At 47.5% G+C, this 15,319-nt stretch overlaps 1 protein-coding gene across 2 annotated transcripts in view; it reads left to right on the forward strand.

Annotated features, from left to right (window-relative positions):
- Positions 1-838: 838 nt before the first annotated feature.
- The window catches only part of FSCN1 (fascin actin-bundling protein 1), a 69,144-nt gene continuing 54,663 nt past the window's right edge, over positions 839-15,319 (forward strand). For both annotated transcript variants that reach the window (XM_073647811.1, XM_073647812.1), the window contains exon 1: positions 839-1,754. In XM_073647811.1, the coding sequence (XP_073503912.1) occupies positions 953-1,754 (802 nt within the window). In that variant the 5' untranslated portion in view covers positions 839-952. The remainder of the gene's footprint in view (positions 1,755-15,319) is intronic.

Below are 15,319 nucleotides of genomic sequence, written 5' to 3' on the forward strand. Positions count from 1 at the left end.
ATCAGTGATGGTTTGGGGAGCCATGTCATCTGCTGGTGTAGGTCCACTGTGTTTTATCAAGACCAAATTCAGCACAGTCGTCTACCAAGAAATTTTAGAGCACTTCATGCTTCCCTCTGCCGACAAGCTTTTTGGTGATGGAAATGTCATTCTCCAGCAGGACTTGGCACCTGTCCACACTGCCAAAAGTACCAATACCTGGTTTACAAACAACAGTATCACTGTGCTTGATTGGCCAGCAAACTCGCCTGACCTTAACCCCATAGAGAATCTATGGGGTATTGTCAAGAGGAAGATGAGACACCAGACCCAACAATGCAGACGAGCTGAAGGCTGCTATCAAAGCAACCTGGGCTTCCATAACACCTCAGCAGTGCCACAGGGTGATCGCCTCCATGCCACGCTGCATTGATGCAGTAATTGATGCTAAAGGAGCCCAACCAAGTATTGAGTGCATTTACTGAACATACATTTCAGTAGGCCAATATTTCGGATTTTAAAAACATTTTTCAAGCTGTTGTTATAAATTATTCTAATTTACTGAGATAATGACTTTTGTGTTTTCATTGGCTGTAAGCCATAATCATCAATATTAACAGAAATAAACACTTGAAATAGATCACTCTGTTTGTAATGACTCTATATAATATATGAGTTTCACTTTTTGTATTGAAGAACTGAAATAAATGTAACTTTTTGATGATATTGTAATTTAGTGAGAAGCAGCTGTCTGTGGTTGCTGGCTTTCTGGATGTGAGTGTAGGCACAGTGTGAGCCGCCCTCACAGGATACAGCTGCATTGAGGCTAGCCCACCCGCTTCCATTGTGTGTAGTCTCCTCCCTCTATCCAGCCCTTTCCCCCCTCACATTTGAGGAGGAGACGCTGAGCATTCACCAGCAGCAGAGGCTTCTTTCTCCTCACTGAATAACGGTTCATCATCTCCCGACCATCATGAGCGGCTCCGGACCTCTACAGCTCGGGCTCATCAACTGTAACAATAAATACCTGACCGCCGAGATGTTCGGCTTCAAGATAAATGCGTCGGCGTCCAGCCTGAAGAAGAAACAAGTGTGGCTGCTTGAGCCCGTGGGCGAGGAGGCAGTGCTGCTGCGGAGCCACCTAGGCCGGTACCTCTCGGCGGACAAGGATGGCCGCGTAGCTGGCGAGACCGAGCTTCCCGACAGCGAGTGCAGGTTTCTGGTGAGCGCTCAGGGCGATGGCCGCTGGGTGCTGCAGTCCGAGGCTCACGGCCGGTACTTGGGTGGCTCTGAAGACAGAATCAGCTGCTTCTCCCCCTCCGTGTCCCCCGCAGAGAAGTGGGCTGTTCACCTAGCCATGCACCCCCAGGTCACCATCTATAGTGTCACCCGCAAACGATACGCCCGCCTGGGCGCCAGCGGCGAGGAGCTCTCGGTGGAGCGAGATGTGCCGTGGGGTCTGGACTCCCTCATCACCCTCCTCTTCCAGGAGAACCGGTACAGCCTGCAGACTCCGGACCACCGTCTTCTGGCCATGGACGGGAGCCTGAGCAGCGAGCCGGGGCCGGACGCCAAATACACGCTGGACATCTCGGCGGGGAAAGTAGCCTTCAGGGCTAGTGATGGCCGCTACCTAACCCCCTCCGGACCAAGCGGCACTCTGAAAGCTGGGAAGAACAGTAAGGTCGGCAGGGATGAGCTGTTCGTCCTGGAGAGGAGCTGCCCACAAGTCGTACTCACCGCCGGCAACTGGCGCAACGTTTCCACCCGCCAAGGTGAGTGAGTGGCCGGCGATTGGAGTGTAGTACAGCTGCCTGGGGATCGCAGATGGCACCCGGAGGCTGGTATCTAACAGGGCACACCTGAGTGTATTGTGGACCCTCTGCCCCACGTTTTCTCATGTGCCCCTCTCTCAAGCTTGGAGAATGGAGTCTTTGTCTGCTGTTGCATAAGGTTCACCCCACCCTTACTAAGCCCATGAAGAGGCTTGACCAAATCCAGATGTCAGCCGCCCCCTCCCAGCTGCTTCTCCTGTCACTGGAGATGGGGACTGTCTGGGAATGGAGCAGGGAAAGAACAGCACTGTTTAATTCCAACTACAGAAACGACTCCCCCTTTTTCTGTTTTGCACAGTTGGTGGTGATTTGGTTAGTGAACAGGGGCAGCTACACCATGTCTTGCATGTTGTGCCTTAGGAGTCAGCAGAGCCTGAATTCATAGCCGTGGGCTACTTTGATTTCATTTGGCTTTGAACCTCCAGGAAATGGTTTCCCTTACAGGGAATCTGTTACCACCTGGGACGTTTTTAAGCCATTAATGTGGACATACAGGTGATGGAATTGTTCTAATAGTAGCAGCTACTTCAGTATCAGTGATTGGCCTGCGCTTAAGAACAATGAAGCCAATACCTATAGAAGGGCGGGAAAGGTACGCCACCAGTACATGCCACAGGGCACTGTGACAATGATGGGAGGGGGTGGGGTGGTACAAACAAACACAGGAGGCAGTGCACGCCCCAGAGCCTGGAAGAACTCATTAACATAAATGATTTCTCAACAAGAACGCAGCTATGAGGTATACAGGTAGAATGGTTAAAACTATCCTATCATCTGTTGGCTCACATTAATAGCTTAAAAATGTCCCAAGTGGTGTCAGTTACTTTTAATTTGGACATCCATGAGATGTATGGTCTCATCTCTTGGTGGAAGTCATTGATCCCAACATCCTGCTGAGTCCCCACCATCTGCTCCTGGTCATTAATTGTAGAAGTGGTGTGTTTTTTTGTTTTAAATTCTTCTCAGTGAAGTGCCTCCTGGCTTATTGATGCCACATTGACTTCGGTTGTGCCACAATTACATAGCAAAGTATTGCAAGTGAATGGGGTTGCATTGCCCATCCCTAGAGTACTGCTAGCACTACAAGCCACCCACAAAAAATGCATCTTTAAGACTTGCCTGTTTCGGTGCCCTAGAGTTCACGATGCCAAGTCACATGCGTTATGCTGCACAGCGCAAACATTGTGTAACATGTGGCAAAAGTCGCCATCTAGCCCCAGCTTTCAGGTGTTCACTTGCCACTCCTATTCCCCAAACTACCTAGCATTACCAACCCTTCCCTCAATAAGTAAATATGCTCCCATCAGCATATTTTCCATATTTTTTTGCCACACATTTTATATCCAGCTGTAACACTGTGCTCCGTCATCACTTCGGGTCCCAGTAGAGACCACTGAAGCAGCAATTGTGGCTATTCTTCTTCAGGTTATTGGTGTGGACTATTTTCCACATCTCAGACCAGACACATTTTGTAGCTGTGGCTGGTACATTAGCCCCAGTTAGGTTAAGTTCCCGGAATGAGTGGTTGGTGACTTTTTGACTCTGTGTAATTCACACTAAATTAACCTGAATACTGAGTTTTAGTTTAGAAAAAAGCAACTTGTACAGAGAGCAGGAGGGGTCAGCATAGAGCAGCCACAGAAAGGAGCAGGAAGTATGAAACTGCAGAAATAATGTGCTCACCCCCATCTTGGTATATGCTCCAATCTATGTGTATGTGTGGTGCTGCTGCCGCCGCCCTCCACCCCAATCCATGTGTGTGTGTGTGTGTGCTGCTGCTGCCGCCGCCGCCCTCCACCCCAATCCATGTGTATGTGTGCTGCTGCTGCCGCCCTCCACCCCAATCCATGTGTATGTGTGCTGCTGCTGCCGCCCTCCACCCCAATCCATGTGTATGTGTGCTGCTGCTGCCGCCCTCCACCCCAATCCATGTGTATGTGTGCTGCTGCTGCCGCCCTCCACCCCAATCCATGTGTATGTGTGCTGCTGCTGCCGCCCTCCACCCCAATCCATGTGTATGTGTGCCTTTGCCGCCGCCGCCCTCCACCCCAATCCATGTGTATGTGTGCTGCTGCCGCCGCCGCCCTCCACCCCAATCCATGTGTGTGTGTGTGTGTGCTGCTGCCGCCGCCGCCCTCCACCCCAATCCATGTGTGTGTGTGTGTGTGTGTGTGTGTGTGTGTGTGTGTGCTGCTGCCGCCGCCGCCCTCCACCCCAATCCATGTGTGTGTGTGTGTGCTGCTGCCGCCGCCCTCCACCCCAATCCATGTGTGTGTGTGTGTGCTGCTGCCGCCGCCGCCCTCCACCCCAATCCGTGTATGTGTGCTGCTGCCGCCGCCCTCCACCCCAATCCATGTGTATGTGTGCTGCTGCCGCCGCCCTCCACCCCAATCCATGTGTGTGTGTGTGTGTGTGCTGCTGCCGCCCTCCACCCCAATCCATGTGTGTGTGTGTGTGTGTGTGCTGCTGCCGCCCTCCACCCCAATCCGTGTATGTGTGCTGCTGCTGCCGCCGCCCTCCACCCCAATCCATGTGTATGTGTGCTGCTGCTGCCGCCGCCCTCCACCCCAATCCATGTGTATTTGTGCTGCTGCCGCCGCCCTCCACCCCAATCCATGTGTATGTGTGCTGCTGCCGCCGCCCTCCACCCCAATCCATGTGTATGTGTGCTGCTGCCGCCGCCCTCCACCCCAATCCATGTGTATTTGTGCTGCTGCTGCCGCCCTCCACCCCAATCCATGTGTATGTGTGCTGCTGCCGCCGCCGCCCTCCACCCCAATCCATGTGTATGTGTGCTGCTGCCGCCGCCGCCCTCCACCCCAATCCATGTGTATGTGTGCTGCTGCCGCCGCCGCCCTCCACCCCAATCCATGTGTGTGTGTGCTGCTGCCGCCGCCCTCCACCCCAATCCATGTGTGTGTGTGTGTGCTGCTGCCGCCGCCGCCCTCCACCCCAATCCATGTGTGTGTGTGTGTGTGTGTGTGTGTGCTGCTGCCGCCGCCGCCCTCCACCCCAATCCATGTGTGTGTGTGTGCTGCTGCCGCCGCCGCCCTCCACCCCAATCCATGTGTGTGTGTGTGCTGCTGCCGCCGCCGCCCTCCACCCCAATCCGTGTATGTGTGCTGCTGCCGCCGCCCTCCACCCCAATCCATGTGTATGTGTGCTGCTGCCGCCGCCGCCCTCCACCCCAATCCATGTGTGTGTGTGTGTGTGCTGCTGCCGCCGCCCTCCACCCCAATCCATGTGTGTGTGTGTGTGCTGCTGCCGCCGCCCTCCACCCCAATCCGTGTATGTGTGCTGCTGCCGCCGCCCTCCACCCCAATCCATGTGTATGTGTGCTGCTGCTGCCGCCGCCCTCCACCCCAATCCATGTGTATTTGTGCTGCTGCCGCCGCCCTCCACCCCAATCCATGTGTATGTGTGCTGCTGCCGCCGCCCTCCACCCCAATCCATGTGTATTTGTGCTGCTGCCGCCGCCCTCCACCCCAATCCATGTGTATTTGTGCTGCTGCCGCCGCCCTCCACCCCAATCCATGTGTATTTGTGCTGCTGCCGCCGCCCTCCACCCCAATCCATGTGTATTTGTGCTGCTGCCGCCGCCCTCCACCCCAATCCATGTGTATGTGTGCTGCTGCCGCCGCCCTCCACCCCAATCCATGTGTATGTGTGCTGCTGCCGCCGCCCTCCACCCCAATCCATGTGTATGTGTGCTGCTGCCGCCGCCCTCCACCCCAATCCATGTGTATGTGTGCTGCTGCCGCCGCCCTCCACCCCAATCCATGTGTATGTGTGCTGCTGCCGCCGCCCTACACCCCAATCCATGTGTATGTGTGCTGCTGCCGCCGCCCTCCACCCCAATCCATGTGTATGTGTGCTGCTGCCCTCCACCCCCATCCTGCTGGCACCGCTGTTCATCGCATATAAAAAACATAATAAACACTCCTACTAACCTTCCTTCCGCTCCTGTAGCTGGCAGCGAACTCCAGCGTCCAAGCGACAGGGGCGCATGACGTCACTGCCATGTGCCCAGTCGCGTGTACGCTGTCGTCAGCTGCTGGCCTCTGATTGGGCCATTTGCTTTTTACAGCTCTTAAATAACATATTATAATATTCCAAAAGTTAATCGTTTAATTTGATAAGGAAAAATTTCCTCAATTGTAGACCCTTTTTTTAACAAATATCAAGGTTGGCCCGTGACTTTATCCAAGCTTTTAATTTTGGCCCTCTGTGTATTTAAGTCTGGCATCCCTGGCTTAAAGGTTTATTCTCATCATGATAAAAGGTTACAATTGCAAAGAGGTTGTAAAAATAAACAACTTTCCAATTATACCTTTGATTAAAAATTCTCTTCATTCTCAAGAACAGAACTCCTCTGCAATCGTCTGATAATCAGATTTATCCCCCTGTAAGAGGCAAGTTGTGAAATGCGCGTTGTGGCCACTCATTTGTAGGTCATATATGCAATTTGCATTTACTTGATTTATCTACCTCTCACGATTGGCACTTTATTCACTTCTTGACTCCATATACTATTCTATGTCACTCCAATTCGTGTCTGCTCTTTTGCACTAGCCTATGCATTTTTTGCTTTAATTTAGATATATAATCCGCTTGTAACTTTCCACTGATTCTGGCGTTTTTTATGCTGTTATATGGATTTGCAAGCCTCTTGTTGTTTTGCACTAGTGTTGGCACCTTATATTAATTTGCAGCTTTATACTGTGACATATTGTTAGCCAATTCAAGTCACTTCTTATCACATAGTGACTAAGTCTATTGTGCGCGCATTTCCGCCTCAAATTCACACCCATTGACTTTTATTGAACCGCAGGCATAATACCTATACCTGCGGATTTACTGCGTTTCAATAAAAGACAATAGGTGCGAATTTGCGGCAGAAACGTGCTGCGGGTGGTACCCAGGTTGGCAGTAGAGGACTACTACTCTCATCCGACCCCCGCTCCTGCTGATAACAGCGAGAGCGGCGTGACTTGGGGGAGCAGTAGTCTCTCAGCTGAACCTGGTACCACACGGTTAAAAAAAGAAGAAAAAAGTGAAGGAAGGGGAAAAAAAAAAACTACTCACCTGTCCGGTGTCCTCCTGGTTCTCGGTCCCTGGCGATGTCTTGCAGTACACAGTGTACTGCGCTGCCAGGACCTGTGGTCACGTGAGCGATCAGCTGATCGCTCACGTGACCTTGCCATGGGAACATTCGTGAGAATGTTCCCACCAGTACTGGTGGTGAGCTCACCGGGGCTGATCATCTGATGAACCCCAGTGACCTCACTCCTGTCAGTATACATTGCTGTCTTCTACAGCAGTGATTGCTGATGTCACTGCTGTAGAAGTGACATGGATCGCCAAGGGACAATCGTTGGCGTTAATCTTGGTCTGCGTCACGACGGCGGACAGGTGAGGGATATGGTTGATTGTTTTACGTTTTTTCAGATCGAGGGATTCAAGGATTGAGTGTAATACATTTTTTTTTTTAAAACCGTTTGTTTTTCATTAAAATACTTTATTCTCACCGTGTATTTATTGAAAACGCGGCGATAACTTTACTACACGGTTAGTAATGGGGGCGTCTTATAGACGTCCTCCATTACTAACCTGGGCTTCACGTCAGCCGCCAATACAAGGCTGACGTGAACCCCTAACCCCATTACCCCACTCTCCACTGCTACAGGACAGTGGTAAGAGCGGAGGCGAAGCACCAGATTTGGCAAATCTTATGGATGCGCCATATCTGGGACTGGTGAGGGGTGATATTAATAGCCGTGGAGGGGACTAGTATTCATAGCCACTTCCCTGGCTATTAACATCAGCCCGCAGTTGTCTGTTTAGCTTTTTCTAGTTACATTTTATAGAGGGGACCCCACATGAATTTTTTTTTCTGCGGTGCCCCTGTAATCTAGCCAGTAAAGGCTAAACAAACAGCTGTGGGCTGATATTAATACCCAGGGAACATTGTTGGCTAATGGCCCTTTCCCGGCTACTAATATTAGCCCCCAGTGGTCGGCTTTCCCTCTGCTGGTTCTAAAAATGACGCGGGAGCCCACGCCAATTTTTTTGATGCTGTATAAACACGCGTCAAACCTGCAGCGGCTCCTGACCATTGCCCTGTCCCAAACTCACCCGCAGCATGTCAATTTATCGGTCGATCATGACAGCACCACGAGAGAGGGGATCCGCCCACCAAGGAAAGGAAACCTACAGGCTTAAAAGGGGCGGCCCTCTCTTTCGCCTCAGTTTAGTTTCCTGTCCATGATGGAAGGAACCTGTAGCAGGCTTTCTCATAGAAGAACTCCGTATGAAGCTGGATGTGGCGACGGCTGTCGAGCAGCGCCCCTATCTGGGATTGGCAGCTCCGGCGTCAGCTATGCGAGGGAACCCCTCTCTGGGGAATGCCCAGCATCTTTTTTGCACCGGATAGCGGTGGGAGCTGCCCCCCAATTTGGTGTTGCCGCCCTATCATCTCTTGCTACAACCAGGACTGCGCCCCTACCTGGGGAAGGGGCTGATCTGGACTGCAGTGGGACTGCGTCCCTGTCTTGGGTTGCAGGCCCACGAACACTTTGAGGATGATGGCAGGGCTGATTGGGTGCCATTCCCATTGACACCCGGCAGAGGATGGCGCTCTGGAGGTTCCGGGGGGCTGCGCCTCTGTCTATGGCGCTCTGGAGGTTCAGCGGTGGCTGCGCACTGGAGTAGACATTCCTATCATCCCTCTGGAGAGAGACCCCTACCTAGAGCGGTGGCAGCTGGAGCGTCCTGGCGCTCTCTGTGCTCGCGCGGGTGCGCACTTCCGGCCTTCTCATGTGAGTCGCGGCTCGATGACGTCACCGCGCCCCCTCGACGGTCATGTGACCGGACCCGGAAGTTCCGGCCACGTGCATCTGGACGCTAATGTGGTGCGGTACAAACCGCAGTGGCGTCCCTGTAAAGAAGAAAAAGAAAAAAAGAAGGGAGTGGTAATATGTGATTTAAAATTGATGGAGGGGTGGAACAGACTCTAGCGGATGAGACCCCTAGTCAAGTCTGAAATCAGTAAAATCCTCTCTAAAAAAGCTTAAGAGGAAGGTGGATACAGACAAATGCTTGAGGTGACTACCTCTTGAAGCTCATCAAGAGAATGCCAAGAGTGTGCAAAGCAGTCATCAAAGCAAAAGGTGGCTACTTTGAAGAACCTAGAATATAAGACATATTTTCAGTTGTTTCACACTTTTTTGTTAGGTATATAATTCCACATGTGTTAATTCATAGTTTTGATGCCTTCAGTGTGAATGTACAATTTTCAAAGTCATGAAAATACAGAAAAATCTTTAAATGAGAAGGTGTTTCCAAACTTTTGGTCTGCACACACACACACACACACACACACACACACACACACACACACACACACACACACACACACACACACACACACACACACACACACGGTGCGGAAAGAATTCAGACCCTTTTACATTTTTCACTTTTTGTTTCATTGCAGCCATTTGGTAAATTTTAAAAAGTTAATGTTCTCATTAAAGTACACCCTGCACCCCATCTTGACTGGAAAAAAACAAACAAACAGAAATGTAGAATTTTTTTTGCAAATTCATTAAAGAATAACTGAAATATCACATGGTCATAAGTATTCAGACCCTTTCTTCAGTATTGAGTAGAAGCACCCTTTTGAGCTAGTACAGCCATGAGTCTTCTTGGGAATGATGCAACAAGTTTTTCACACCTGGATTTGGGGATCCTCTGCCATTCTTCCTTGCAGAGCCTCTCCAGTTCTGTCAGGTCGGATGGTGGACAGACATTTTCAGGTCTCTCCAGAGATGCTCAATTGGGTTTAGGTCAGGGCTCTGGCTGGGCCAGTCAAGAATGGTCACAGTTCTGAAGCCATTCCTTTGTTATTTTAGCTGTGTGCTTAGGGTCATTGTCTTGTTGGAAGGTGAACCTTTGGCCAAGTCTGAGGTCAAGAGCACTCTGGAAGAAGTTTTCATCTAGAATATCTCTGTACTTGGCCGCATTGATGTTTCCTTCAATTGCAAGCTGTCGTCCTGTCCCTGCAGCTAAAAAACACCCCCATAACATGATGCTGCCACCACCGTGTTTCACTGTTGGGATTGTATTGGGCAGGTGATGAGCAGTGCCTGGGTTTTCTCCACACATACCGCTTAGAATTATCACCAAAAAGTTCTATCTTCATCTCATCAGACCAGAGAATCTTATTTCTCATAGTCTGTGAGTCCTTCATGTGTTTTTGAGCAAACTCTATGTAGGCTTTTATATGTCTTGTATTGAGGAGAGGCTTCCATCGGGCCACTCTGCCATAAAGGCCTGACTGGTGGAAGGCTGCAGTGATAGTTGACTTTGTGGAACTTTCTCCCTACTGCATCTCTGGAGCTCAGCCACAGTGCTCTTGGGGTTCTTCTTTACCTCTCTCACAAAGGCTCTTCTCCCACGATTGTTCAGTTTGGCTAGACGGCCAGGTCTAGGAAGTCTTCTGGTGGTCCCAAACTTATTCAATTTAAGGATTATGGAGGCCACTGTGATTTTAGGAACCTTGAGTACTGCAGAAATTATTTTGTATCCTTGGCCAGATCTTGTGCCTTGCCAAAATTCTGTCTCTGAGCTCCTTGGGCAGTTCCTTTGAGCTCATGATTCTCATTTGGTCTGACATGCACTGTGAGCTGTGAGGTCTTATATAGACAGGTATGATCCTTTCCAAATCAAGTCCTATCAGTTTAATTAAACACAGCTGGACTCCAATGAAGGAGCAGAACCATCTCAAGGAGGATCACAAGGAAATGGACAGCGTGTGACTTAAATATGAGTGTCTGAGCAAAGGGTCTGAATACTTATGACCATGTGATATTTCAGTTTTTCCTTTTTAATAAAATTTCAAAAATTTTTTTTTTTTTTCAGCCAAGATGGGGTGCAGAGTGTACGTTAATGAGAACAAACATTAACTTTTTAGAATTTACCAAATGGCTGCAATGAAACAAAGTGAAAAATTTAAAGGGGTCTGAATACTTTCCGTACCCACTGTGTATGTATGTATGTTACCATAAATATTATGGAAAAAAAAAACCTAAAAATACACATTTGGTATTGCTGCGACCTGGCCTATAAAACTACACCCACTTGTTAACCCCTTTAGTGAACACAGTAAAAAAAAAAAAAACGAAACAAAAAACAGTGCTTTATCATACCGCCAAACACAAAGTGGAATAAATCGCGATCATAAAGACTAATATACACATAAAAATTGTACAGCTGAAAATGTCATCTTGTCCCGCAAAAAACAAGCCGCCATAATGCTCCAGCAGCTGAACAATAAAAAGTTATAGCTCTCAGAATATAGCGATGGAAAAAAGAATCTTTTTTCTATTAAAGTTTGTGTAAAAGCACCAAAACATAAAAAAATATGTAAATGTAGTATCGCTGTAAATATACTGACCCGAAGAATAACGCTGCCTTATTAATTTTACCACACGCGGAACGGTATAAAAAACAACTTCTTAATTGTTGTTTTTTGTTTATTCTGCCTCCCCAAAAATCAGAATAGAAAGCGATAAAGAAATGTCACGTGTCTGAAAATGGTACCAATAAAAACGTCAACTTGTCCCTCAAAAAACAAGTTCTTACATGACTGTCGACCGAAACATGGAAAAATTATAGCTCTCAAACTATGGCAATGCAAAAACTAGTCTTTGCAAAAAAAATTGTCTTTTTAGTGTGTGACATGTGCCAAAAATAAAAACCCAATATAAATCTGGTATTGTTGTAATTGCACCGACCCGAAGAATACAGTCAATCAATTATACCACACGAGGATCGGCGTAAAAATAAATAAAACTGCTGCTGATTTGTGCATTCTGCACAAAGATCGCAGGATGGCTTGGCTCACTTTTTATCCTGCGCTGAGCGCTTACACCGGAGATTCCGCGTAAATCTCTCTGAAATACTGATTCAGACGGAACCCCCACCGTTGACGCCGTCTGGCCTGTGATCCCACTGTGGCTGTCTTTTTAGGCGTGCATTAAAGTGCCATTGGCCACAGTTTTGTGAACCTCTGAAAAAAAGGACACCGCTAAACAGAAGTCAGACGGAGTTCAGAGTAACTGTGCTGTCTCATAATAATGCACATGGATCCCTTGGGTTGGGGCTTGTGTTAGAGAAAAAAAAAAAAATGACGATGGCGACTAGTGTTGAGCGCAAGTGCTCGCTACTTGTATGCACAGAGTATCGCGGGTGGTCTAGTGACATGCTCGAATCTCCGCCCCACATGTTATACAGCCACAAAAAAAGTTAAATGTTCGTTTTTTTCTTACATATTCAAAAATTCCGGTGCAGCACGTAAACTTCTTGAATGTGGCTTTGAGCACCTTGAGGGGTGCAGTTTTTAGAATGGTGTCACTTTTGAGTATTTTCTGTCATAAAGACCCTCAGTCACTTCAAATGTGATGTGGTCTCTAAAAAAAAAAAATGGCTTTGTAAGCTTTGTTGGAAAAATGAGAATTCGCTGGTCAACTTTTAACCCTTAAACTTCCTAACAAAAAAAAAAAAATTGGTTCCAAAATTGTGCTGATGTAAAGTAGACATGTGGGAAATGTTAACTATTTTGTGACATATCTCTCTGATTTTAAGGGCATAAAAATTCAAAGTTTGAAAATTGCGTAATTTTCAAACTTTTCACCAATTTTCCATTTTTTAATACATTTTATCACTATCATGAAGTACAATGTCACGAAAAAACACTCTCAGAATTGGATGATGTAAGGCTGTGTGCCCACGATGCGTTTTTTAAGCGTTTCCGCAGCGGCAAAAAAACGCTTGGTAGAAGGTCTGCCATAGTCCCCAATGATAATCCGCATGCGCTGTGCACATGCTGCGGAAATTTCCGCTGCGTATTATCATTGCGGAAAAAAACGCAGCACTAGCAATTATTTTACGGAAGCGCGTTGTTTTTGCCGCCATTGACTTGCATTGGAACTTTGGATTACGCATCACTGTATATGTAGATGCGGATTCCAAGTGTTTCAATGTGCGGATTGTACCCGGGTGTGGAGGACAGGAGACTCTCCTCCGGACCCAGGTACCATGGAACCTGTGAAAAAAAGAATAAAATAAAAAATGTTTACCTTCTGATGGCCCCCGGTCTCCTTGTCTTCGCTTGCCGGCAGCTCACGGTGGACTGAAGGACCTGCGCTGACTTCAGTCATGTGACGGCAGGTCCTTCAGTGCAGTGTACCGCGATCTGCCGGCAGCCAGGACGGAGCGAAGCAAGACTGCGGGGGCCATCAGAAGGTAAGTATAGATTTATTTTTTATTTTTAACCATTCTTTGGAGTCGCACTATATAAATCCATGCCAAGATGTCAAGCACTTTCCGAGTGATGCTAAAATTGCTTGGAAAGCGCTCATCAACCCGCATGCGGAAATACATGTGAAGAACGCTTCACATCCGCATGTCCCTGGCAGGAAAACGCATGTACAATCTGCATGTACAATCTGCATGTACAATCTGCATGTACAATCTGCATGTACAATCTGCATGTACAATCTGCTTGTGTTTTTTTCTGCCAGGGAGATGCAGAAACGCTCAGGAAAAATCCGAAGCATTTCTGCATTATAAGCCCATAGCCTACCAACCACTGAGTACATAAATAAATAAACAAAATAATGTACCAGAGACACACTGCCGTATTTCTCATCTGAGGATCTCATGGTAAACCTTGTACTGGCCGGCACCTCTCCTATCCTGAGCTTGACAGATTCATAGAAGTCCATCATGCTGTCACGCTCGGGTCTGGAGAGGTGCCGATCAGTCCGTTCAATGCGATGCAATCCTCGCACGAGAAATACGACAGGGTGTCCCTGTCCTATGGAGAAATATAGCATAAAAGCTATACTTATATGGGCATATGGTCAAAAACTAAATGGCATAAATAAATGATACTGTCCCCCCAAATGGCTGGACAGATTTAACGTGCTTTTCGCTAATTGCTTTGGCTTGTCAAAACCATCGGTAAAACGTGTGTTAAATCTGTCCAGCCATTTGGGTGCAGTATTATCTATTTATGCTGTTTAGTTTTTGACCATATGCCCATATAAGTATAGCTTTTATGCTATATTTCTCCATAGGACAGGGACACCCTGTCGTATTTCTCGTGCGATGATCGTGAACAATAGTTAATTTTAATAATTGGCTGTGTCTGACCGTGTACGGAACATGGTTGAATCATACCACAGCTCTTAGGCAGGGGGAGGAAGCAAGAGTATACAGACATTACAGCAGTGGGTCACAGAGGATTCATTTTGTGAGGTAAAACATTTCACTGCCTGTTAAACAATAGTTTACCCCTCAAAATGAATTCTCTGCGATCCCCTGCTGTAATGTCTGTATTGTCTTTTGCTTCCACCCCTGCCCAGGAGATGTGGTATGTTCTGTACACGGTTAGACACAGTTAATTTTTCAAATGATCTTTTGTTCGTGGGAAAACCCCTTTACGGGACATGCTTGCCTGGGCCCATTGAAAATATTAAAATGTGAGGCGGAAGCATGGGGTAGTTTAACAACTGCACTTGTCAACGAGTAAAGCGCATGTATGGCTTGAAGAAATAGGCCAGAGAATGGGCCTTTCTAAGGATGCAAATAAGAACGGCCAGTTCAGCCGATCAAATGCCTTCTCTGTATTGAGGCTAAGCAAAAAACCAGACCGACTACTTCTAAGAGCATCAAACAAATCTATAGTACGCCTGGTATTGTCTTGTGCCTGCCTATGTAACACAAAACCGACCTGGTCTTTATGGATCAAATCTGAGAGGTACAAACTCAATCTGTTTGCTAGGATTTTTGTAAAAATGTTTAAATCTGCATTCAATAAAGAGGTCGGTAATTGGCACAATCGGTAGGGTCCTTCCTTTGTTTTGGGTATTACCATGATATGATATGAGTGTTTAACATGGAGTGGGGGGATAGTAGAACCTGACAGAAAAGAATTGAAAAGCGGTAGCATATATGGGATCGGATCCTCTTGAAAAGTTTTATAGTACAAATGTGTAAATCCGTAGATAAGGTGACCTTGTGCATTTTTTACAGCAATGGGAGAGGCCTGAATTGATCTCAGCTTCAATTGGGCCATCAAAAGGGAATGTGCCTTGTTTCCTCTCTCATGGTATCTTAGTTTATACCAAGCAAACATCTTCTCCTTCTTCATAATAGAAAGGTCTTTTATTTGCCCTCTAATATCAACAATACGTTTTAAGCGTACTTCTGATTGGATGTAAAGACATTTTTATGTTCTAGGGTTTTGAGACGAGCTGATGTGTGTGTGTGTGTGTGTGTGTGTGTGTGTGTATATATACACACACTTTTTTTAAAGTGAGGCCAGTGATGTACAGCTCCCTCTCATTACTGATTTATGGGCCTCCCAAATAGTAGATACTTAGGGGGCCGAGTCTTTATTTAGAGTAAATTCTTCTTAGTATTCTTCTAATTATTTC

The sequence above is a fragment of the Phyllobates terribilis genome, unplaced genomic scaffold (genome assembly GCF_046119375.1).
Source record: "Phyllobates terribilis strain yellow unplaced genomic scaffold, ASM4611937v1 Scaffold_9__5_contigs__length_417890890, whole genome shotgun sequence".
NCBI lineage: Eukaryota > Metazoa > Chordata > Amphibia > Anura > Dendrobatidae > Phyllobates > Phyllobates terribilis.